The sequence below is a fragment of the Geotrypetes seraphini genome, chromosome 9 (genome assembly GCF_902459505.1).
Source record: "Geotrypetes seraphini chromosome 9, aGeoSer1.1, whole genome shotgun sequence".
In the NCBI taxonomy this organism is placed as follows: domain Eukaryota; kingdom Metazoa; phylum Chordata; class Amphibia; order Gymnophiona; family Dermophiidae; genus Geotrypetes; species Geotrypetes seraphini.
The window spans coordinates 15221422-15248111 of NC_047092.1; the positions used below are offsets into that span (position 1 = coordinate 15221422).

Sequence of the window (26690 nt, forward strand, 5' to 3'; positions counted from 1 at the left end):
ATGGCTCCCAAATTTTAATAAAAGTCTTATAATTTCCATTTTGTACAGCTAATGATCTTTCCATTTTAAACATGTAACATAATGAGTTCCACCAAAAGTTGAAATTAAGTCTACTACAATCCTTCCAGTTGTTGGTAATATGTTGAATAGCGACTCCAGTCATGATTAATAAAAGTTTCTACTTCATTTTCAACATTTTAGTTTCAGCAACAAGAGGATTGAAAAGTTCAGGGTCAATGGAAGCAGGATACAAGGTGAATTCTCCCTCAGAGAAAACGTTCTTGAATTTTTATTCTAAATAAAAAACAAACTAGGGTGCTCAGTGAACAGAGACCAATGTTAAAATCCTTACATAAAGTCTCCATCTGCCTCTAGGCAGAAGGATATAAAAGGTTTAACAAAATAAACAGCATTATTAACACTGCAAGAGATTTAGAAACCTTATTCCCAGATTTACAATTACCGTATATACTCAAATATAAACTGAGGTAACCTCCCCCCCGCAAAAAAAAAAAAAAAAAAAAGGTTGACTCGAATATAAATCAGGAAGGGGGGGGCTCTGAACCCTGTTCCCCCTCCCTTGCTGCTCTGCCAGGCTTTGCACCCAGCCCACCCACCCCTCCCTCCCAGGTTCTGTGCCCTGTCCCCCCTCCTGCCTGATGACTGCTGTGAGACCTGGTGGTCCAGCGGTGGCCGGGACAGAAGGAATCCCTCCCACCTCCTGTCCCAGCCAATTCTAGGAATTTTTACCTCCCTCCTGGTATTCCTGTTGGTCCAGCTGTGAACCGCAGTAGGAGCGACCTTCCTTCACTCCTGCCCATGCAGAGCTGCTAGCTGATTGGCTGCCGCGAGTTCATGGCAGTATTTAGATTAATTGTTAGTATTTTAGTTTCAGATTTTAAAAATTATTTTAACTGGAATAAAATTTTAGTTAGATTGATGACGATGTACAATCTTAAATTTAGATTCATTTATGTTATCATATTATAGCATAGCAATAATGTCATGTATTTGTTAATTTAAATATGGATGCATCTACGCTACCCTTTCTGGGCTATCTTTGGAGGACGGGCATTTACCTCCCCTTTCATGGGCCTTCATGATCCCCTCCCTTCAAGTTAGGCTGCCTAGTAGCAAGGGGGGCAATTTCCCCGAGGACACTTGCTTTGGCTAAGCGAGCAGTAAAGCACAGTTACTTACCGTAACAGGTGTTATCCAGGGACAGCAGGCAGATATTCTTGACTGATGGGTGACGGCACCGACGGAGCCCCGGTACGGACAATTTTAGAGTGATTGCACTCTAAGAACTTGGAAAGTTCTAGTAGGCCGCACCGCGCACGCGCAAGTGCCTTCCCGCCCGACAGAGGCACGCGGTCCCCAGTTAGGATAAGCCAGCTAAGAAGCCAACCCGGGGAGGTGGGTGGGACGCAAGAATATCTGCCTGCTGTCCCTGGATAACACCTGTTACGGTAAGTAACTGTGCTTTATCCCAGGACAAGCAGGCAGCATATTCTTGACTGATGGGTGACCTCCAAGCTAACAAAAAGAGGGATGGAGGGAAGGTTGGCCATTAGGAAAACAAATATTGCAAAACAGATTGGCCGAAGTGTCCATCCCGTCTGGAGAATGCATCCAGACAATAATGAGATGTAAAAGTATGAACTGAGGACCAAGTAGCAGCTTTGCAGATTTCCTCAATAGGAGTTGAACGGAGGAAAGCTACAGATGCTGCCATAGCTCGAACTCTATGGGCCGTGACAGAACCTTCCAGTGTCAGTCCGGACTGAGCATAACAGAATGAGATGCACGCTGCAAGCCAATTAGACAGCGTACGTTTAGAAACAGGACGTCCCAATTTATTTGGATCAAAGGACAAAAATAGTTGAGGAGATGATTTGTGGGGCTTAGTATGGTCTAAATAGTAAGCTAAAGCCCGCTTACAGTCCAAAGTATGGAGAGCCTGTTCTCCAGAATGAGAGTGAGGTTTCGGAAAGAAGACAGGCAAAACAATGGATTGGTTGAGATGGAATTCCGAGACAACCTTAGGGAGAAACTTTGGATGTATACGCAGAACCACCTTGTCATGATGAAAGACTGTAAAAGGTGGATCCGCCACTAGTGTATGTAGCTCACTGACCCTCCTGGCAGAGGTTAGAGCAATAAGGAAGACCACTTTCCAAGTGAGAAACTTGAAAGGAATCGTAGCCAAAGGTTCAAACGGAGGCTTCATTAAGGCGGAGAGAACCACATTGAGATCCCAGACTACAGGGGGTGCTTTAAGAGGTGGTTTCACATTGAAAAGACCCCGCATGAATCTGGAAACCAAGGGATGAGTTGAAAGGAGTTTCCCATGAACTGGCTCATGAAAAGCAGCAATAGCTTCTCTGATGGAAGTAGACTTGAGGCCAGAGTCAGACAAAGAAAGAAGGTAATCTAACAAAGTCTCCACTGCAAGGGACGTAGGATTATGATGATGGAGAAGACACCAGGAAGAAAACCGTGTCCACTTCTGATGGTAACATTGCAGAGTTGCAGGTTTCCTGGAGGCATCCAGAATAGAACGAACGGGCTGAGATAACAGAGTATCATTCGAAGTTAGCCCGAGAGATACCAAGCTGTCAGGTGCAGAGACTGGAGGTTGGGATGCAGAAGGGTCTCCTGATGCTGTGTAAGCAGAGAAGGAAACAATGGAAGAAGAATAGGCTCCCTGGAACTGAGTTGAAGTAGAAGGGAGAACCAATGTTGCCTGGGCCATCGTGGAGCGATGAGAATCATGGTGGCCTGTTCCCTCTTGAGCTTGAACAAGGTTCGCAACATGAGAGGTAGCGGAGGGAAAGCATACAGGAACAGATTGGACCAATCCAGGAGAAATGCATCGGGTGCCAGACGGTGAGGAGAGTAGAGTCTGGAGCAGAAGAGGGGCAGCTGGTGATTGTGAGGAGCTGCAAATAGGTCTATCTGAGGAGTGCCCCACTGAGTGAAGATGGACTGTAGAGTTAAAGGATCGAGAGTCCACTCGTGGGGCTGGAGAATTCTGCTGAGTTTGTCCGCTAAGGAATTCTGTTCTCCCTGAATGTAGACAGCTTTCAGGAATAATTGGTGATCTGTGGCCCAAGCCCAAATCTTCTGGCACAAGAGGCGAGAGCCTGTCCCACCCTGCTTGTTGATGTAGTACATCGCAACTTGATTGTCTGTGCACAGCAGGAGGACTTGAGGAAAGAGAAGATGTTGGAAGGCCTTGAGGGCATAAAACATCGCTCTGAGTTCCAGGAAATTGATGTGATGTTTCATTTCCTGGGCTGTCCAAAGACCTTGAGTTTGGAACTCGTTCAAATGAGCTCCCCAGGCGTAAGGGGAGGCGTCGGTGGTGATGACTAGGTGATGGGGAGGTAGATGGAACAGAAGACCTCTGGAGAGATTTGAGGATATCAACCACCATTGTAGAGACTGACGAAGAGACGATGTCACAGATATGTGTCGAGAGCAGGGATCCGTTGCTTGGGACCACTGGGTAGCTAGGGTCCAAAGGAGTGCGCAGGTGAAGAAGTGCGAAGGGTGAGACATGAACTGTGGAGGCCATGTGACCCAAGAGTATCATCATGTGCTTGGCAGAGATGGAACGTTGTGGAAGTACCTGCTGACATAGAGACTGAAGAGTTTGAAGACGGTTGGACGGCAGGAACGCTCTCATGAGGACTGTGTCCAGTACCGCTCCAATGAATTGAAGTCTCTGAGTGGGGATGATATGAGATTTGGGTAGATTGATCTCGAACCCCAGAAGTTGGAGAAACAGGATGGTTTGGTTGGTGGCCAGGAGTACAGTCTGAGATGAATTGGCCTTGATTAACCAGGTAAGGAAAGGAAGGAAGGTGGTGAGAGCGTAGAAAGGCAGCAACCACAATCAGACATTTGGTGAACACTCTTGGAGAGGAGGCAAGACCGAAGGGCAGCACCTTGTATTGGTAATGACAATGATGAATCATGAAACGGAGGTACTGTCTGGAGGCCAGATTGACTGGTATGTGAGTATATGCCTCTTTGAGATCGAGGGAGCATAGCCAGTCGCCCTGATTGAGAAGAGGGTAAAGAGTGGCCAGAGAAAGCATTCTGAATTTCTCTTTGACCAAGCATTTGTTGAGATCGCGAAGATCTAGGATGGGTCTGAGATCTCCTGTTTTTTTGGGGACTAGAAAATAACGAGAGTAGAATCCCTGACCCTGCTGATCTAGAGGAACCTCCTCTATGGCGTTCAGAAGGAGGAGGGATTGAACCTCTTGAAGAAGGAGGGAAGACTGAGGAGTGTTCAAAGCAGACTCTTTTGGTAGACTTTGGGTAGGCAGAGTCTGAAAGTTGAGAGAGTAGCCGTGGCGGATGATGTTGAGGACCCACTGATCCGAGGTGACATTTTCCCAACGGCTTATGTAATGAGCAAGGCGTCCTCCTATGGGTTGCGGAAGATGGGCAGATGGTAGAATACTGGCTATGTCCTGGAGAACCAAGTCAAAAGGGTTGTGAGGATTTTTGTGGAGGAGGAGGCTTCACCTGTTGTTGCTGTTGTGCTGGTCTAGGGTTTTGCCTCTGTTGTTGCCGCTGACGCCAGGGCTGTTGAGTGGCCGGTGGCAAGGGACGAGCCACAAATCGGCGTTGGTAGGCCAATTGCTGCCGAAAAGGTCTGGTAGGTGGGGTCTTCTTTTTTGTTTTGAGGAGAGTATCCCACCTAGTCTCATGAGCTGAGAGTTTTTGGGTAGTGGAGTCCATGGATTCTCCAAACAGCTCATCCCCCAGGCAAGGTGCATTAGCCAGTCGATCTTGATGATTGACATCAAGTTCTGACACTCTGAGCCATGCCAGTCGACGCATGGCTACCGACATAGCCGTGACTCTAGAGGTCAGCTCAAAGGTGTCATAGATCGACCTGACCATGAACTTACGAAGTTGTAAGAGTGATGAAGAAGTTTGGCGTGGGGATATGATCGAGACTGCGTGGGGAGACTGCGTGGGGATATGATCGAGACCTTCAAAATACTGAAAGGAATCGACAAAATAGAGCAGAGAAGATTATTTACACTGTCCAAATTGACACGGACTAGAGGACATGTAATGAAGCTAAGGGGGGACAGGTTCAGGACTAATGTCAGGAAGTTCTGCTTCACTCAGAGAGTGGTTGACACCTGGAATGCCCTCCCAGAGGAGATTATTGCGGAATCGACCGTCCTAGGCTTCAAGAGCAAACTAGATGCATATCTCCTTAAGAGAGGCATATAAAGATATGGTGGACTATAAATTACGCCAGGTGTACACCTGGCAGGGCCTCCGCGTGTGCGGATCGCCGGACATGATGGACCGAAGGTCTGATCCGGAGATGGCAGTTCTTATTACTTATTACTATTATTATTTTGCGGTCAGGGAGGTACTTTTCAAAAGTTGACAAAGTCTGAATGAGATGCTTAAGATAGAATGAAAAATGGAAAACATAATTCCCTGATCTATTAGCAAGCATCGCGTTCTGATATAACCTCTTGCCAAACTTATCCATGGCCTTACCTTCTCTGCCAGGAGGGACCGAGGCGTACACACTAGCTCCCGTGGATTTTTTTAAAGTGGATTCCACCAATAGAGACTCATGAGGGAGTTGTGGTTTGTCAAAGCCCGAAATGGGTATAACCTTATATAAGGAGTCCAGTTTGCGAGGGGCTCCTGGGATGGTCAAGGGCGTCTCCAGATTTTTGTAAAAAGTCTCTCTTAATATATCATGGAGAGGCAGCTTTAGAAATTCCCTTGGAGGCTGGTCAAAATCCAGTGCATCGAGAAACGCCTTGGATTTTTTGGATTCAGCCTCCAAGGGAATAGAGAGAGAGTCACACATCTCTTTGAGAAAAGAGGTGAAAGAGGTTGCATCAGGCTTAGAGGACGGATCTAAAACAGAAGGATCCTCGTCCGCCAATGAACACTCCCCCTCAGAGAGAAGAGGCTCTTCGGAGTCACCCCACAGATCAGGATCCCTTACTTGAAAGCTGCGGTCTCGGGACTCCGGTGTGGAGGGTTCCAGGTGTCGAGTTTTATGTATCGACTTACCCGACCTCTGGGAAACGGTACCGGGAGATGTTATGGGTTGAGCCGGTGCCGAAGTTTGGACAGCCTGGTGTAAGGACCTCGGTTCCGGCGCTAAGATCAGCATGGATACCGACGAAGCCGAATGTACCGGTACCGACAGAGTGGATGCAGATAAAAGAAGTTGCTCCACTGCCGGTACCGGTGGCTCAGACCGGACCGGGACTGGAAGGCTCGGTTGCAAAAGAGCAGGAAGGAGCTGCTGTAATTGCTCCTTGAGCTGCACCTGCAGGACGGCGGCAATTCGCTCGCCAAGCGAAGGCACCGGTACCGCTTTTTTCTTCTGCGGTACTTTCGGTGCCGCTCTACACTCCGAAGAGGAACCCGAGGTCGAGGGGCTCACCTCAATCGGTGCGGAGCGCTTCCGCGGGCGCCTCGAGGTCGGCAAGACTGGGCTCGCTGCTACTGAGACCGGAGGACGCTCCAGCGGGGAAGGCTTCTTAGCCGGCTTACCTGGAGGATGCGACGCTGGCGCGGTGTCGACGAGGTAGGTGCCGACTGCGTCGGGGCCGATGTCGGGGCCGGTGCAGCCAAATCCGACATATCGGTACCAAACAATAACCGCTGCTGGATGTCGGTTTTTTAATGTTCTCTTTTTTAGAGTGGCACAGCGGGTGCAGGTGGACGCCCGATGGTCAGGACCCAGGCACTGTAAGCACCAGTTGTGCGGGTCAGTGAGAGAAATGGGCCTCGCGCACCGCTGGCACTTCTTAAAACCGGGTTGGGGGGGCATGAACGTAAAAACGGCTTCTGCCAAATCGATGGTGGCAGCAGGCCCCGCCGGGGCAAACCCGAAAAAAGAAGAAAAAAAAAGAAAATTCTTTTTTTTTTATAATAAAATAAGAAAAAGAAAAAAGGGAAATACAATTTCCGAAAAGGTTTACGCGAGCGGGAAGGCGAATGAGAAAAAAGTTTTCAACAGCCGTTGAAAGTGCGTCTTCTTAGCTCCGCGGAAACTAAGAAACTGGGGACCGCGCGCCTCTGTCGGGCGGGAAGGCACTCGCGCGTGCGCGGTGCGGCCTACTAGAACTTTCCAAGTTCTTAGAGTGCAATCACTCTAAAATTGTCCGTACCGGGGCTCCGTCGGTGCCGTCACCCATCAGTCAAGAATATGCTGCCTGCTTGTCCTGGGATAAACTTCAGTACAGCACCTCTTTACCCTCAGCCAGCTGCTCTTGCAAAGGGCAAGCAGGGGGATAAATCCACCCGACTCATGAGCGGATCCCTGTACCAGAAAAGTGCAAGGCTGTCGCCATGACTGCAGGCGAGTGATTCACAGAGTTGCAATCAGCTACTGCTGGCCCTGAAACCAGTCAAACCCAGGGCAAACCTTTGCTGCAGCAGACACCAACTAAACAGGACAGCGAGAGTACAACTGTCATGATTACAGATTAATTAAAATGTCCTCTCAAATCTTAATCAGAAAAGATCCGAATCCTGTCGGAATTTAGAAAATATTAGAATCGGTTTTAGACTGAAGCAGGGAGTGCCAAAGGTAATATCTATACAAGACCAACATGCAATATTATTTATAAAGCAAAATAAATAGTTACCTCCATTAGATAAACAAAGGCTGCTGATTGTGATGTGTCCAGTTTTGTTGTAGTCAAACCTAGACAGGGATTTGAAGTGAAATCAGATTAAAAAGAACGCAAAGAAACAAGAATGTGTATTAAGGGCTCCTTTTACTAAGGTGCGCTAGTGTTTTTAGCGCGTGCTGCCCCCTGCACTACATGTAAAAACTAACGCCAACTCAATGCAGCGCACGCTAAGCCCTCTAGCACAGTTTAGTAAAAGGAGCCCTAAGTGATTATGGGTGGGCGTCCTATGGTGAACGCACACTGTCTAATATCCACATAATAGCATAATATGAGATGGCCCTGTACTCAGTTCATCTCCTAATCTCCACATTCCCTCATCCCATCATTTCCCCATGCCCACCCTCTTCCCTAGATTTTGGGGAAAGATTTTTGCTTCCTCACTAGAAAAACAGAATCGCTACCCCTCTACCTGACTGCATTACTACCCACTTCTGGAGTGAAATAAAATGTTTCACCAACTTCAACCTCTAAGTTATCCTGCTGTTCTCCCCCAGTCTTTGCATATGTGGTCGAGGATGAAGGTTGCTTACTTCTGAAAAGTGATTGAAGGATCTCTAATAAGAATGGATTAAAGTGTCAAAATAGTACATAAGAACATAAGAATAGCCTTACTGGGTCAGACCAATGGTCCATTAAGCCCAGTAGCCCATTCTCACGGTGGCCAATCCAGGTCACTAGTACCTGGCCAAAACCCAAGGAGTAGCAACATTCCAGAATCCCAAAGAGTAACAAGATTCTATACAGAATCCTAAAGAATAGCAAGATTCCGGAATCCCAAAGAGTTACAAGATTCTAGAATCCCAAAGAGTCCCAACATTGCACACAGAATCCCAAAGAATAGCAAGATTCCGGAATCTGAGCGTAACAAGATTCTAGAATCCCAAAGAATAGTAACATTCCATGCTACCGATCCAGGGCAAGCAGTGGCTTCCCCCATGTCTCTCTCAATAACAGGCTATGGACTTTTCCTCCAGGAAAATATCCAAACCTTTCTTAAAACCAGGACCAGCCTTTGTATATGCTTGAAACTAAAGAGCCCAATATTAAAATAAAAACCCAAAAAATTGAGCTCTTAAATTTGTGCCCTATTTTCAGCTGAAAATTCATCTTAATTTAGAAGTTTAGAGTTATGCATGTAGATATAGGCCTGACATTCATTTGCCTAGAGTCTAATTTTATGAACCTAACTTAACTCTGATTTTTCAGCACTATGGGCCCCTTTTACAAAGCTATGGCAGTGACTACCGAGCAGCAAAAGCGACACAACCCATTCAGTCCTATGAGCTGCGTTGCATTCGCCGCATCAGGACTTGCTACTGCTGCTTTATAAAAGAGCCCCTCCGTTGCCTTACCCTAAATCCACCTCTCTGACCTCCTCCTTTTTATGCTCCTAAAATTAGGATTTTAGTGAAATTTTGTGTTATACACTCAGCCCTAGTAAGTTTTCAACGAAGAAAATTTAGGAGTATACATCATTTTCATATTAGATCCAATCGGCCTCTTTTACAAAGCTACGCTAGCGGCTGCGCTGTGCTAAGGGCTCCAAAGCCCATAGAGATTTAAAGGGCTTCGGGGCTGTTGCCGTGCGGCTTTGTAAAAGAGGCCGGAAGTTTCTCTTCTCTATAACCAGTGGAATGACCGCTCTGCGTACAGTAGAACCGGGAGTGAACCAGGCTGTCCCTTCTGACACAATGCTATACTGTCACCCTGCTAATAGAGGTAGGGGTGACAGTATAGAGGCTCATTTTCAAAGCACTTAGATACACAAAGTACTATAGGTTTCTATGGTATTTTGTGTGTCTAAGGGCTAGATTCATTAACCTCCTTTCCTTGTCCGATCCATGCCCAACTGCATGCAGGCCGATGAATTCACTAAAGGCCTGCATGTCAATGGGGGCAATCGTTGGCACGCCCCCCCCCCCCACACCAACTGCACGGATCGCTGGAGAGCGATCCTTGAGCATGCACAGACCATCTTCCTTGCCAGCAGATGATCTGCGCATGCGCTGGTGGTCCTTCGTGCCTGTTTTTTTCCCATTTTTTTAACTATTATTTTAACTTCGAGAGCCCATGGTTTTACCCCGCTTTAAACCCGCGGGTTAAAACCACGGGCTTGCACTGCAGGGAAAGGCAGGCGAGTCGGGGCTGAGCAGGGCAGGAGAGTCGGGGCAGGGAGCAGGGTGGCCAGAGTAGAGAGTAGGGTAGCCAGAGCTGGAGAATCGGGGCAGAGAAGAGAGCAGGGTGGCCAGAGAAGGAGAATCAGGGCAGAGCAGAGAGCATGGCAGCCAGAGCAGGCGAATCAGGGCAGCGAGCAGGGTTTTGGCACAAGCGACTGGTCCTCACCAGTCGCTAGTTTTTTGATTGGCCAGCCAGTCGGTGTGCCAGAAGAAGTTTTGTGAATCGTGTCCTTCCTGCTTTGCATGCTGATTCCTCTCATTTGCATGCACGGATTGGGATCGGATTGGTACACGATTGGTTTGCTTAGTGAATCTAGCCCTAAGTGCTTTGAAAATGAGCCCCATAGCATATGCTGTGAACTCTTTAGAATGTAAGATCAACTCAAATATATAGCCAGACACCCGGATAAGCCTTTGGTACACTTCAGCAATTCCAAAGTGGTTAAACTTCAAGTTCAAGTTCATTTTTATTTGATGAATCGCCTATTTAAAACATTCTAAGCGATGAACAATATAAAAGCACAGTGTAGGGAAACACAGTTTTTTAGACAATTTTTAAGACAACATTTTAAGCATTTTCAACTTCTTTGGAGCAGGGGTCTCTGGGACTCTGTTTTAAGGACTCAATGCAAATCATACAAGAAAATTTACTTGCCCTTAATTCAAAACATCTACACCAAGATCCTAAGGACATAATCAACTTCCAGGCTTTTAGAAGGTCATTGAAAACGTAATTGCTCGATAAATTTGTATGACAAAACTTGTCAATCTGAAGAATGTGATTTTATCATATTATGCATTTCTGATGTATTAATTGCAGCTCTGCACAGGGCAGGAGTGTAGGAAGATCGCTCCTGCTCCAGTTCACTGTTGGGCCACCAGAGATTTTAATAAGGTGCCATTTTTACAATCGGGGAGGCGGGAGGGAGGTGTGAAAATTGTTACAAGTCGGCCAGGAAGGATCCCTCCTGTCCCCACCCACCCCATCAGGTCTTACTGTAGGCCCAGTGGAGGCCTACGGCAGGCCCAGGAAGGGGGCGGGTGGGTGCTCACCCAAATATAAACCAAGAGACCCATTTTTGAACCAAAAAATCTCAGTTTATATTCAAGTATACTATATACAGTGATTCCAGAAAAAAGGCATCCAGTTTTCTGCTTGTGGCACTGACCTGTAGAGTAGCTCCTGAGCCACTGTGTCCCCATAATCATGAGACAGAAGGTTCACTTTCTGGTTCTGAAGACCCAGATGCCCCAGCATAGCTTCTACGATTCTGGCCTGCTCAAAGATGGAATAGCGGTGCATCCTCTGCATAAGGAGAACAATGACAAGTGCCATCTTACATGCTGCAGGTTTCTTAATCCTCATCAGAAATAAGAGGTATCAGAACCAAAAACAGGCTTTCAGGCTCATCTGTTTCTGTGTGCAGGTATTAGATAAGCAACCCTGAAGAAGGTGGTTTTTGCCCATTTCTATGCTCTTCAAGACCATGGCACTGAAAGATGACTTGCACGCTTTCCTGAAAATTTTGCACAACTAGTTACTAGAGAAAGCTATAAGTGAGGTCATGGGAAGGTAAAAGGGTGTGTGGGGGGGTAAATTTTCCAGATTTTTAAATTGTATCATTATGCATTCCTTGTAGCCTTGTTCTGGTTTGCTCCTGTGAAGGTCCTAGAGCAGGGGTGGGCAACTCCGGTCCTCGAGGGCCGGAATCCAGTCAGGTTTTCAGGATTTCCCCAATAAATACGCATGATATCTATTTGCATGTACTGCTTTCAATGCATATTCATTGGGGAAATCCTGAAAACCCGACTGGATTCCGGCCCTCTAGGACCGGAGTTGCTCACCCCTGTCCTAGAGGGACCAAAATGGCTGCTGATGGAGAGGGAGCTTGCAGCACCATTTTCTCTGCGTAGTTCGTTAACGGCGAGGTTCGGATGGCAGTGCCTCAGGTGTTGAAGTATTTGGCACATTCTTTGGATTTGTCATAGCCAGTTTCTGACTATATTTCCTTATGGTATAATCCTGACCTTAAAGTTCAAGAGAGGGTCATTAGCTGGCTGGAATGGCAGGATAAGGGGCTTTGGTATGTTAGTCCGATGTTTCAAGGTAATTGCTTTAGAACTTTTGAAGATCTCTGTAGTGAGTTCCATTTGGAGGCTAGACATTTCTTCCAACGGTTGCAGCCAAGACATTGCTCAAGCGGGTTCATGTTGTTTGGAATGGGTGAGAATTACAGACTGATGACTGCGTGATTTATGCGCAGGGCTTATAGGGCAGTTGAAGAAAGCATCTGCTATTTATCGCAAGGTTTAAGTTTAAGGGGAAAGCAATGTTACTTACCGTAACAGTTGTTATCCAGGGACAGCAGGCAGCTATTCTCACTAGTGGGTGATGTCATCAGACAGAGCCCCGGTACGGACGTCTCACAAGCACGTGTTGCTTGTAGAAACTTAAAGTTTCTAGATGCCCGCACCGCGCCTGCGCCGGTGCCTTCCTACCCGGAGATCCGGGCGTGTCTCCTCAGTTCAGGTAGCTAGCCTGAGAAGCCAACCCAGGGGAGGTGGGTGGGACGTGAGAATAGCTGCCTGCTGTCCCTGGATAACAACTGTTACGGTAAGTAACATTGCTTTATCCCAGGACAAGCAGGCAGGTATTCTCACTAGTGGGTGACCTCCAAGCTAACCTCAGTGGGATGGAGGGGGAGTTGGCGACTTAAGAGAATAAATTTTTCAATACTGTTTGGCCAAACTGTCCATCCCGTCTGGAGAGGGTATCCAGACAATAATGTGAGGTGAATGTGTGAACCGAGGACCAGGTGGCAGCCTTACAAATTTCCTCGATTGGAGTTGATCTGAGGAATGCTACTGAGGCTGCCATTGCTCTGACCTTATGGGCTGTGACCTTACAAGGAAGTGATAATCCAGCCTGGGCATAGCAGAAAGAGATGCAAGCCGCCATCCAATTAGAGATGGTGCGCTTTGATACGGGTCTTCCCAACTTGTTAGGATCGAAGAAGACAAAAAGTTGAGGAGTGGTTCTGTGTGGCTTGGTGCGATCCAGGTAGAAAGCCAAGGCATGTTTACAGTCTAGAGTGTGAAGGGCCGATTCTCCGTGGTGAGAATGGGGCTTAGGGAAGAATACTGGAAGTACAATGGATTGGTTGAGATGAAATTCGGAGACCACCTTAGGCAGGAATTTCGGGTGAGTGCGGAGGACCACCTTGTCATGATGGAATACTGTGAATGGTGGATCCGCCATCAATGCCTGGAGTTCGCTGACTCTGCGAGCGGACGTAAGGGCTACAAGGAAAAGCACTTTCCAGGTGAGATACTTAAGAGGGGCCCTGTTGAGTGGTTCAAACGGGGGCTTCATGAGATGGGAAAGGACTACATTGAGGTCCCAAACTACTGGGGGTGGTTTGAGAGGAGGGTTAACATGGAAGAGTCCTTTCATAAATCTGGCGACCACCGGATGGGCCGAGAGGGGTTTCCCTTGTAGGGGCTGGTGGAACGCCGCAATAGCGCTCAGGTGGACTCGTATGGATGTGGACTTGAGCCCAGATTGAGATAGGTGTAGGAGATAGTCCAGCACGGAGGATAAGGAAGCTCGCTGAGGTTCCTTTGACTTAGAAACACACCATGAGGAGAATCTGGTCCATTTCTGGGAGTAGCATTGTCGAGTGGCGGGCTTCCTGGAAGCTTCCAAGACCTCCCTCACTTCTTGTGAGAATTGGTGAGGGGTTACGTTGAGAGGAACCAAGCTGTCAGGTGGAGAGACTGCAGGTTGGGATGAAGTAGTGATCCTTGATGTTGAGTAAGTAGTGAAGGAAACACTGGAAGTGGTACTGGTTCCCTGCTGCTGAGTTGAAGTAGGAGGGAGAACCAAGGTTGTCTGGGCCACCGAGGAGCTATTAGAATCATGGTGGCCCGTTCGAGTTTCAGCTTGACCAGGGTCTTCTGGATCAGCGGGAATGGTGGGAACGCATATAGAAATCGTTTCCCCCAGTTCAGTAGAAAAGCATCTGCCTCGAGGCGATGAGGAGTGTAGATCCTGGAGCAAAACTGAGGCAGTTTGGAGTTGTGGGGAGCCGCAAAGAGGTCTATCTGAGGCGTCCCCCATTGCGTGAAGATTTGGTGAAGGGGTCTGGAATGGAGAGTCCATTCGTGCGGTTGTAGCAGACGGCTTAGTTTGTCTGCTAAGACGTTGTTCTCCCCCTGGATGTATACTGCTCTGAGTAGGGCGTTGTGGCGCACCGCCCAGTCCCAGACTCGTAGAGCTTCCTGGCAAAGGAGGGCCGAGCCCGTGCCTCCTTGCTTGTTGATATAATACATGGCGGCCTGATTGTCTGTGCGAATGAGGATTACCATGTCGTGAAGTAGGTGTTGGAAAGCTTGGAGCGCATTGAAGATGGCTCTGAGTTCCAGTAGATTGATTTGGTGTAGTCTTTCCGCACTGGTCCAGAATCCTTGGGTGCGGAGACCCTCCAGGTGGGCCCCCCATGCATAATTCGACGAATCGGTTGTGAGAACTTTCTGATGGGGGGGAGAGTGCATCAGCAAACCTCTGGATAGATTCGAAGAGGTCATCCACCAAAGTAGAGACTGCCGAAGAGCAGGTGTGACTAAGATGCGTTTGGATAGTGGATCGGACGTCTGATTCCACTGTGATGCCAGGGTCCACTGGGGGATCCTGAGGTGGAGTCTGGCAAAGGGTGTCACATGTACTGTGGAGGCCATATGGCCCAGGAGCACCATCAGTTGTCTCGCCGGTAGGGTTTGGCGAGTAGACACCGACTGGCAGAGATGAAGAAGAGACTCCATGCGTTGCAGAGGCAGGAATGCTCGGAGTCGGGTGGTGTCCAGGACCGCTCCGATGAAGGGGAGGGACTGGGTGGGTTGTAGATGAGACTTGGAGAAGTTGATCTCGAAGCCCAAATTCTGGAGGAAGTAGGTTGTAGCCAAGGCCGCCGAAGTGACCTCTGGGGCTGACGGGGCCTTGATGAGCCAGTCGTCGAGGTATGGGAACACCTGTAGACCCCTGTCCCGGAGTGCTGCGGCCACTACCACCAGGCACTTTGTGAAGACTCTGGGGGACGAAGATAGGCCGAATGGTAGCACTCGATACTGTAGGTGCAGATTTCCCACCCGAAATCTGAGGAACTTTCGGGAGGCCGGGTGAATGGGGATGTGAGTGTAGGCCTCCTTGAGATCCAGGGAGCATAACCAGTCGTTCTGCTCGAGGAGGGGGTATAGAGAAGCCAAAGTCAACATGCGAAACTTCTCTTTGACCAGGAACTTGTTGAGGGCCCGAAGGTCTAAAATGGGTCGCAGGTCGCCCGTTTTCTTCGGGACGAGGAAGTACCGGGAGTAAAACCCTCGGTTCAATTGGTCTGACGGGACCGGCTCGACAGCCCGAAGCTGAAGTAAGGTTTGGACTTCCTGAAGAAGAAGGGCGGTCTGCGTCGAGCTTGAAGGATACTCTCTTGGAGGATGGTCCGGGGGGACCCGGTGGAATTGAAGAGAGTATCCTTCTCTTATGATGGTGAGGACCCATAGGTCCGTGGTTATGGCCTCCCATCGATGGTAAAAAAGATGGAGGCGGCCCCCTATGGGAGAGGCCGAGGTTATGCTCCCGGGAGGGGCGTCAAAAGGGCTGGGGAGCCTTAGGTACAGCCGGTGGCTGAGGTTTTTGCTGAGACTTCTGGGGAGGTTGTCTCTTCGCAGGCTGTCTCGCAGCAGGCGTTTGTCTGGGCATGTAACGCCGCTGGTAAATCAGGGGTGGCCTGGAAGGTCGAGACTGTTGAGGTTTGGGTTTGGGCCGCAGGATGGATTGAAAAGATTTTTCATGATCCGACAGCTTCTTGGTAACAGTTTCGATAGACTCATCGAACAGGTCAGCTCCAGCACATGGTACGTTGGCGAGTCTGTCCTGTAGGTTGGGATCCATATCGATTGTACGGAGCCATGCCAGGCGACGCATAGCTACCGCGCTTGCGGCGGCGCGTGCCGAGAGTTCAAATGCATCGAAGGAGGATTGCATCAGCTGGAGGCGTAATTGGGAGAGGGAGGCTACCACTTCCTCGAACTCGAATCGAGCTTGGTTGTCTATGAACGGAGTGAACTTGCGGAGTACCGGCAAGAAGAACTCCAGATAGGAAGAGAAAAAGAAATTGTAGTTTAGCACCCGTGACGCCATCATGGAGTTTTGGTAGAATTTTCTACCAAATTTGTCCATCGTTCTCCCCTCTCGGCCCGGCGGTACAGAGGCGTAGACCTGGGAGGGATGAGAGCGTTTAAGGGAGGACTCGACCAGTAGGGATTGGTGGGAGAGTTGAGGGCCCTCGAACCCTTTATGGTGCACGATGCGGTATCGAGCATCGAGTTTGCTGGGGATCGCCGGTATGGAATACGGTGTTTCGAAGCACTGCATGAAGGTCTGGTCCAGTAATTTATGCAAGGGGAGCCGAAGCGACTCCGTTGGAGGGTTAGGTAAATGCATGGTGTCCAGATACTCTTTGGAGTATTGGGAGCCCGTGTCAAGGGTCACATCCAGATCATCCGCCATTTGTCGGAGGAATGATGAGAAGGACAATTGTTCCGCCAGCGTCGGTCTGTGGGACGGGCTGGAGGAGGAGGAGGCCTCCAGGTCCGTGGACATCGGGGAGTGGCAAGGAGAATCGGGCACCGATGTCTCCTCGTACTCCGGGCCCCCCGGAGGGGACACCTCTGATGAGGAGTATCCCCTACGTTGCAGTTTTTTCTGCGGTGACACCTCCGAATGGCGTGAGGAGTGCCAGGATGAGTGTCTCGATCGGTGCCCGTCTCGGTGGCGGGACGGGGATCGGGATCGTCTGTGCATCGCATGGTCTCCCGAGGCCCCCAAGTGGATAGGGCTGGAAGCGGTGGATCGCAACTGGGTTTGCGATGCGGGTTCTTGCGATGCTACCCAAGTCTGGTAAGGAGTACGGAAGAACTCTTCCTGACTATGCCCAGGGCTTCGAGTATCGATCGGAGGTCTGGTCCCATGTTGGCGCGGAGGCGTAATGGGTTCTAATGGCGGCATATCGGTAAGCGAGGCTTGCCGCGTGGGCATCGCCGCCCTCCCCCGTTCGTCCTCGTCGGTTGTCGAGGTCGAACGGTGTGGGGGAGGGGGAGGGGGCGGACCGCCCCTTTGGACCGGTACCGGGAGGTCACCCTGTATGGCAGCGATGAGCCCGGGTCCGATGGTCTGCATGAGCTCAACGAATTGAGCTTCCAGCACGGACCGTAGCGAAGCCGATAAGGAGGGATCCGCACCGAAAGGGGGTCCTCCTGCACGGACATCGCGCTCCTTCGAGGCCGAGTGCTTCTGCTTAGTAGCTTTCGGCACTTTGATGACCATTGGTGGCACTGTGGAAGGAAGAGGTACCTGAACCGAGGAGACCGGGGCAGGCACCGACGTCGAGCTCGTGGATGGTGTCGGGGTGAGCGATGCCGGTTTCACCACACTCGATGCAGGAGGGGTCGATGCCGGTTTCGCCCGAACCGGGGAGGTATCAGATGAAGTGGAGGCTGAGGGATCCTTAGCTGCGTCCATCTTGAACATCGATTCCCACAATAGGCAACGCCGCTTGAATGAGCGTGCCGTAAGGGTAGAGCAAGGCCTGCACGATTTCGGGATGTGGTCAGGGCCCAAACACTGCAAACAGCGCCAGTGAGGGTCCGTGAGTGAAATCGCGCGTTGGCACTTGCTGCACTTTTTAAACCCGGTGATTGGCCGGGACATAGGCCGGAAAATCTCCGCCGCGAGGTCGAAGCCAGTGGGCCTGAGCCACGTGGCCGGCCCGTTCGACCCGCCGGAGGAAATAATCTTCTTTTTTTTTTTTTTTTTTTTTACTGAAAAAGAAAAGTACTGTTAACTGTAATTAAAAGAAAGCGAAAACGCGGACAAGGAAGGCAAATTTAACTGAATTCAGCTAGCGCATGATGAAGTTGAACTTCTCAGCTCCGCGGAAAAGAAAGAACTGAGGAGACACGCCCGGATCTCCGGGTAGGAAGGCACCGGCGCAGGCGCGGTGCGGGCATCTAGAAACTTTAAGTTTCTACAAGCAACACGTGCTTGTGAGACGTCCGTACCGGGGCTCTGTCTGATGACATCACCCACTAGTGAGAATACCTGCCTGCTTGTCCTGGGATAATGTTTGTGTTTACATTACATCCAATACATAAGACCAGGGCTGGAAAGTACCTTCACCCTATTTTTTTCTTACTAACGGTAGCCTCAGCCCCACCACTCCACCGCAAATGTTATTGATTCAATGCGGGAAGAATTGCGTGTGAGCTCATCATTGGCTGCCAGTAGCTATGTTATATTTATCAAAAGATTATTTTACTCTTTGAATCGGTAGAGTCGGATGACATGCGCGATCCTGGGAGACCCTTGATCCAGCACTAGTTATAGTGCGAAACATGCATGTCGGGTTCCACTCCCGGATATTGGCTGTTTGAACAAGCTAAGTACTTGCTAAACATAATGACACTTTAAAAGTATTTATTACAGTCACACTTTTTTGCTACAAATAATCTTTTGATAAATATAACATAGCTACTGGCAGCCAATGATGAGCTCACACACAATTCTTCCCGCATTGAATCAATAACATTTGCGGTGGAGTGGTGGGGCTGAGGCTACCGTTAGTAAGAAAAAATAGGGTGAAGGTACTTTCCAGCCCTGGTCTTATGTATTGGACTTGTTGCTGATTGACCAAGGCTTAAAATTATACCAGTGAAACTTCATGCCATTTTTTGTAAGCTTGTGTTTACATTACAGCAGCAACGGGAGCATGGCTTTTGGGATGGTGTTGATGCGGAGCTGTGGAAGGTATTTTGGGGTAAAGTTTGTAGGCCGACTTTATCAGCTTCTGTGACTCAATCTTTATTTATGTTGCACATCGGGCATTATGGCCCCCTTATAAAGTCTCTAGATAGGCTAGATCCGTGAACAGACAACGTTGGATTTGTAAGTCAGCTAGGGGAATCTTTTATCGTCCGTTATTTGGTTGTCCTAATATGAAAGCTTTCTGGAATTTGGTCTGGCACAGGATTCAAGATGTTTTAACACTTGTGGAAGAATTAACTTGTAAAAATGATTCTTCCATGTTTGGCGGCTTTGCCTTCTTTGGTGGCTTTTTGACCTTCTTATGGGTTTGGCACATCAACACAGTTTGCCAAAATGGAAGAATAGTGCTGTACTGTATTTCAGTGCATAGTGGGCTGGGGGTTACGTCTTGTACGTAAATATGAAGAGGTGGCTGTTGTCAAAGACTTTTGGATAAATTAACACTGCTGTTGTAGAGGAGATGGGGTGTATTGTTAAAAATTAATCGAGATTGTAGAGGTTTTGTGAACTTCGTCGGGGTGCCTGGCTGCTACTCATGGATTAAAATGGAAAATAAAAGCATGCAAGGTACTACAAGGCGATTATTAATTTTTTAACTATTTGGGGTAAATGAGGCAGGTGAATTGTAGAACAGTCTGTAAAAAGTTCATTTAATTGGTTGTGACAGGTAATCAAGCTGAATTAAAATATTATATAGTTTTATAAGCTGAAGTTTACAGAGCACAGCCCAGAGTTATAGGAAAAACCCTGCTGCCACGTGACGAAGCTAGGACAAAAGAAGGCTCGGGTGTAGTTCTCCATGAAAAACAGGTTTTAAGGATGCTGGCCTGCTTTTGAGAGGAAGGAGATAGCAAGGAACTATTCCAGATAGACACATGCTTCTTACTTAATAAGGAAAACATGGAAAGACAAGATTTTTCTAAAATGCATTAGAAATTAGAAAAAGTAAAATACTGCCATCTGCTGGGCAAAGTGTACGTGCAACAATTGTTTATGCAACGTATTCCCAGAAAGAACGGGCCATGTGATCAGCTATGCCATTGTATTCTAACATAAATGAATTATCACGATGTCAGAAGAAGTATAAATGTTTTAACTTTAGAGCACTCCTTTGGAGAAAAATGCATATTTCTCTCCTAAGACATAAATGTTATTAATAAATTTGAATCCGATAGTTACCGTATATGACCTTGAAGTTGAGGAATGGGTACCATTTCCCATATTATCTGGGAGAGGGAATTCATTCTGGAAATTCTTTCGGCCCCTCTGTTTGAGTCTCCAGCCTTGGCTTGGACAAGATATTTTAAAAGTACAAAGTAACAAAGCGTATGTGTTTAAAAAAAATATCTCACACAATAGCTTATTGGAAAATCCGGTTGCATTATCGTATGATACTGTGTTATTTGGTACATCAATGAGGGCTAAGAGCCAAATATCTTCTAATAACAACAAGCTATTTCTCATTATGACAGGGGTTGCCATACAACATATTATGAAAAATTGGGATCGGTTGAATTATAGCTTTTGGTGGAGCTCTATGTCACATATTTAAAATGGAACGGGTAATTGCCGTGCAGCAGGGGAATTTTAAGAAATTTCTGGATATTTGGGAGCCATTAACAAAATACTGTAATGAATGAATATAATTTTTCCCCATTAAATATGCACATCCAAGGTGGGAGGAAAAGGGTGGGAGGGTATTTTGGTTTTCTTATGAGTGCAAATAATGTGGACGGGTTTTCAGGATTTCCCCAATGAATATGCATGAGATCTATTAGCATACAATGAAAGCAGTGCATGCAAATAGATCTCATGCATATTCCTTGGGGAAATCCTGAGGACTTTGACACCCCTGTTCTAGTAGATCATGCTTCACTGTGCTATCAGGAATGTCAGTGTCATGCCAAAATCATTCCCAGATCCAGAGACAAACGGAGTGTCTTTTCATGTATGTGTATATTTATACTCCCCGATGAAAACTCTAAAGCAGCGAAACACAGCACCATGTAGGAAGTTGCTCCTATATTAATTCCAATACGTGATGATTTTGGACATCAAAAAAATTGCTACTTTTCTATTTTATTATTTTTCTTTATTAATTTTAAGGCACTTGATTATCTGCCTAACACTTAGGTGGTTTACAGTAAAAAAAAAATATTAAAAAATCCATGTTTACATTACTACAATACATATTCAATCTTCAGTAGACTATACAACTCTGGTAATAGCAGCCAACAACTCTTTCTCTTTATTAAAAACTCTCTGGATAACATGCTACCCCGTTTAGCAGAATGCTTAAACAAAGAAATGAGTTTTAAATAATTTCTTAAATATTAGGCCCGATATGGCATTTGGACCAGCCACCAAAAAAGGCAGACTGCGTTGTACTGGCATAATGCAAAATCCAAGGAAAAGAGCAGAGCGAGGCCTGGTCTTCAATAATGACCAATAAGGAATCATACATAAAACAGTCATCAGTCTGAGGCTTCTGGTAAATCATGGACTCAAACACGGACCGTGTTTCGGCTAGAGTGCCTGCATCAGGGGTCCCTGCGAGATCAATGACAAACCGCAAGTGAAAATTAAATCCGTTAGAAAAGATTTCTTATAGAAGCTACAGATTCATATGCTGTAGCTTCTCAAAGAAATCTTTGCGATCTCGCAGGGGCTCCTGATACAGGTACTCTAGCCGAAACACGGTCCGTGTTCGAATCCATGATTTACCAGAAGCCTCATATTGATGACTGTTTTACGTATGATTCGGTATGGAGAGGACTGTTTTACGTATGGGGCAGTACTTGGAGAGACCTCCCAGGAAAGGGACTTGGGAGTTCTGATCAACAAGTCGATGAAGCCGTCCACGCAATGTGCAGCGGCGGCGAAAAGGGCGAACAGAATGCTAGGAATGATATAGAAGGGGATCACGAACAGATCGGAGAAGGTTATCATGCCGCTGTACTGGGCCATGATGCGCCCTCACCTGGAGTACTGCGTACAGCATTGGTCGCCGTACATGAAGAAAGACACGGTACTACTCAAAAGAGTCCAGAGAAGAGCGACTAAGATGGTTAAGGGATTGGAGGAGCTGCCGTACAGCGAAAGATTAGTGAAACTGTGCCTCTTCTCCCTCGAACAGAGGACATTGAGAGGGGACATAATCAAAACATTCAAGGTACTGAAGTAGATAAAGACAGGTAGTTCACCTGTAGCGAACAGCCACCAGGATGGTCTTGGGGCTCAAGGATCTCACATATGAAGAAAGACTAGATAAATTGCAGATGTACTCACTTGAGGAAAGAAGGGAACGGGGAGATATGATTGAAACGTACAAGTATATCACGGGGCACATCGAGTCAGAAGATGATATCTTCCGGCTCATGGGACCCTCGACCACCAGAGGGCATCCGCTAAAAATCAGGGGAGGGAAGTTTCATGGCGACTTCAGGAAGTATTTCTTCACCGAGAGAGTTGTGGATCATTGGAACAGACTCCCACTCCAGGTGATAAAGGCCAGCAGCGTGACGGATTTTAAGAGAAAATGGGATACTCACGTGGGATCTTTAAGGGAGTAAACTCAGGGGGGGAGGATACTTGGAATGGGCAGACTTGGTGGGCTATAGCCCTTTTCTGCCGCTTTTTTCTATGTTTCTATGTTCACCCTCTCCAAGGTAGGGAGAACGAGAGGGCACTCACTAAAGTTGAAAGGGGAGAGATTCCGTACAAATGTAAGGAAGTTCTTCTTCACCCAGAGAGTGGTAGAAATCTGGAATGCTCTTCCAGAGTCTGTCATAGGGGAAAACACCCTCCAGGGATTCAAAACAAAGTTAGACAAGTTCCTGCTAGACCAGAACGTACGCAGGTAAGGCTAGAAGTTAGGGCTCAGGTCCTTGACCTAGGGGACGCTGTGGGAGCCAACTGTTGGGCACGATGGACCACTGGTCTGACCCAGCAGCAGCAATTCTTATGTTCTTACGATTCCTTATCGGTCGTTATTAAAGTGGGTTTGAAGACCAGGCCTCGCTTTGCTCTTTTCCTTGGATTCTGCTGCGACATTTGCAGAAGTGGCCGGCATAATGCATCACATCTCGCCTTCCCACGACCGGCATTGCATTTTCTGACCGCAATGAATGCCATAGTACAGTTTTACATTTCTACCAGGGCAACTTTCCATATATCCAGTGAAGCAACAACATTATTATCTTATAGCTTACACAAAACAACACTGGTAACCAGTGGAGCCTGTTTAAGACAGGCAAAATGTGTTCAAAGCGTGACGCACCCCATCAGGAAACACGCAGCAGCAGAGTTCTGCATTACCTGCAATGCCCACATTCGCGTATTAGTAATACCCAGATACAAGGCACTGCATTAATCCAACCTTGACAGCACCACACTCTAATTTCTCAAGAAAATCCCATCCAGACAAAACAGATTTTAACTGACAACATCGACAATGCAAAAAAATGCCATCTTCACAACTCGCAGATCCGTTGTCAATTTTGCAGCCCAAATAACACCCCATTGAGCGATTTCTTTCTTCACAGAAATCCGAGAGCCATTCATACACAAACTGTCTGGCCCCAGATGCTCCAACACATTTCCCACAATCAAACTCTGTCTTTGCCACATTTACCGCAAGCCCATTCGTACTCATCCATCTACTAATCTGACCCTATAACAATTCACTCAAAACTTTTCCAATGGAAACAAGTCTAATAGATCACTAAATCAGCTACAGCATAAGACTTGTGAAAATTATTATCATTCTGTTTCTTTTATTGTACTCTCAGATGCCTGCCCTGGTGAATCATCAAAGTTTCTACCCAGTTGAATGGCAGGAGAAGGATATCTTTCATCGAGTGCAATATATCTTGTGCTCAAGTGCAATATTATCAAGTGCAATACCTCTTCAACCATCCAACTCTAAAGGCCTGCCAATACAAAAGTCACCTAAACAGAACACTTGCCTTCCAAGCAGGTCATCTAAATGACTGGCTGAGCAGAATTATCTCGCACTCCTCATCCTACCTAAACTTCAGGAAATTATTAAAAATTAGCCTATTCAACCGAACTATAACCTAGCCCTCTCTCCCTCCCCTGCTCCCCAAGTTCTCGTTCCCTACCCTTCGCCCTGCCCTCCTTACTTTTGTCCCTCATATTTCGCCCGTTCCCCGCACACGCATATTTATGGTATCTGTATTCGCTGACTGTAACATCTTGCTGATTGACCTGCCCTTCTCTGTTGTAAACCGTATTCGCTGATTCCTTGTTGTATCTGTATTCACCGATTGTAACTATTCTATTCGCGTATCTGTATTCACTGATTGTAACTATTCGCCGATTGTCCAGCTCTTCTTTATTGTAAACCGCCTCGAACTACTACAGCTTTGGCGGTATATAAGAAATAAAAATAATAATAATAATAATAAAGTGCTTCAGTGTAGTTAAACCCAAAAAAATAGCAAAATAACAAATAAACTGAAACCAGCACTTATCTTAAGTCACTCTGGCTCCAGTGCTCTCGTTGTAGCAATGTGCATTTCTAGTTGCCCAACGGGGACCCGTTTCACCTATTTTAAGGCTTCATCAGGGGTCTACTGTATGGTGCACAGCTACGTTCCGTTAAAGAAGTAAAATGGCGCTGGCCTTAAAATAGGTGAAACGGGTCCCCGCTGGGCAACTAGAAATGCACATTGCTACAACGAGAGCACTGGAGCCAGAGTGACTTAAGATAAGTGCTGGTTTCAGTTTATTGGTTATTTTGCTATTTGTTTTGGTTTAACTACACTGAAGCACTTTATGATAATATTGCACTTGAGCCTGAGTTTGAGCGGGTGACCTCTTGTGGCCGAGGGTCCCTTGAGAAAGAAAATATCATCTTCCACTTCGACACGTCCCGTGAGGTACTTAAATGTTTCGATCATGTCTCCCCTCTTCCTACGTTCCTCAAGAGCGTAGAGCTGCAATTTGTTCAGTCTCTCTTCGTACGAGAGACCCTTGAGCCCCGAGATCATCCTGGTTCAACGGACGGCCACCAGGATGATCTCGGGGCTCAAGGGTCTCTCGTACGAAGAGAGACTGAACAAATTGCAGCTCTACACTCTCGAGGAACGTAGGAAGAGGGGAGACATGATTGAAACATTTAAGTACCTCACGGGACGTGTCGAAGTGGAAGATGATATTTTCTTTCTCAAGGGACCCTCGGCCACAAGAGGGCACCCGCTCAAACTCAGGGGCGGAAAATTTCATGGCGACACCAGAAAGTATTTCTTCACAGAGAGAGTGGTTGATCATTGGAACAAGCTTCCAGTGCAGGTGATCGAGGCAGACAGCGTGCCAGACTTTAAGAATAAATGGGATACCCATGTGGGATCCCAAGAGGGTCAAGATAAGGAAATTGGGTCATTAGGGCATAGACAGGGGGTGGGTAAGTAGAGTGGGCAGACTTGATGGGCTGTAGCCCTTTTCTGCCGTCATCTTCTATGTTTCTATGTTTCTATGTAAGATATATATTGCACTCGATGAAAGATATCCTTCTCCACCCCAAGATTTTAAAATCGGGAAAAAGAATTGCACACAAGCATACTTCCTCCGCAAGCCTCTATTTTAGTTTTGGATGGTCATGTCTCAATGTGACCTAGTTGAAAGGTTTTTTTTTCGGTTGCAATGATAATTAATGTTATCTTTTATTCTTTATTAAAATATGATCATTTCCAGGGTTTATTTTAAATGTGCCTGCTTAACATTTAAGATCTTGCATGGCTTCTTCCCGCCTTTAATTCCCCTATCTTGGAATTCTGTAAGATCTGATACTACCAGATCTCCTCAGAAATTCAAATTGTCTTTTCCTACACCAAAAGGCGTTCTCTACACATTGGCATATTAGGGAAGTCTCTACTTTTCAAAATGACTGAGTTTTGGAATAATCTTCCTGTTCAACTGCACGATCTGGGCTCTTTCCAACTATTTCGAAAACATCTGAAAACCTGGCTATTTTCAAAGTTATAAATTCCGCTTCTCCCCTTTCTATTCCAAAATTCTATTGTATTTATTCTCTTTGCTAATTTCTGTAAACCGTGCCGAGCTTTATTGTTTATAGAGAAGAAGAGGTATATAAGCCTAAGGTTTAGTTTAGTGGCCTATAAATGGCATCACAGCAGTTTATACTGAAATCCAAATAATAAAACCACAATGTAAAACACAACATCGACGTATAGAACAAGCAATTGATTTTTTATAAGTGGTGGTGATTAGAAAATGACATGGGGAAAAAAATCTGTCCCCATCACTGCCCCACCCCGTGACCACTGCTACGCCCCGTCCCCGCAGCATCCATACAAGCCTCAGTACTGCAATATTTGGTTTATTCCTTCCTTATAAATCAAAGTTCTAGCTGCTAAACTAGAGAAAGAGATGTTCAGCTGGCAGGGCTTTGTTTATAAATTTTTATCAACACAACTAATACACTACTTTATCCTAAAGCAAAAAGACAATAGAATAGAAATTTTTTTTTCTACCTTTGTTGTCTGGTTTCTGCTTTCCTCATCTTCTCCTCATTCAATTCCTTCCATCTACTGTCTGCCTTCTCTCTCTCTGTGTCTGCCATTTGCTCTGTTACTGTGCCTCTCCCTTCCATCTCTCCCTCCACCCCTCCTCAATTGGTCTGGCACCTATCTTCTTCCCTCCTCTCCCCCATAGTCTGGCATCTCTGTCTTCTTCCCTTCCAGAATCTGTTCTTCTCCACCCCACCTTCCCCAGTTCCCTTCAGCGTCTATTCCTCTTCACCCTACCTTCCCTTCCTCTCTTCCTTCCCCAGTTCCCTTCAGCGTCTTCTTCCCAGTCTCTCTTCCCCATTTCCCTTCAGCGTCTGTTCCTCTCCACCCCTCCTTCCCCAGTTCCTTTCAGCATCTGTTCCTCTCCCCC

The 26690-nt window shown here is 47.0% G+C and overlaps 1 protein-coding gene across 4 annotated transcripts in view; it reads right to left on the reverse strand.

Moving 5' to 3' along the window:
- The window catches only part of MEST, an 89007-nt gene that overhangs the window by 27724 nt on the left and 34593 nt on the right, over positions 1-26690 (reverse strand). For all 4 annotated transcript variants that reach the window (XM_033958315.1, XM_033958312.1, XM_033958314.1 and 1 more), the window contains 2 exons: positions 11059-11195; positions 7665-7723 (listed from right to left, as the gene is read on the reverse strand). In XM_033958315.1, coding sequence (XP_033814206.1) covers positions 7665-7723; positions 11059-11195 — 196 coding nt within the window. The remainder of the gene's footprint in view (positions 1-7664; positions 7724-11058; positions 11196-26690) is intronic.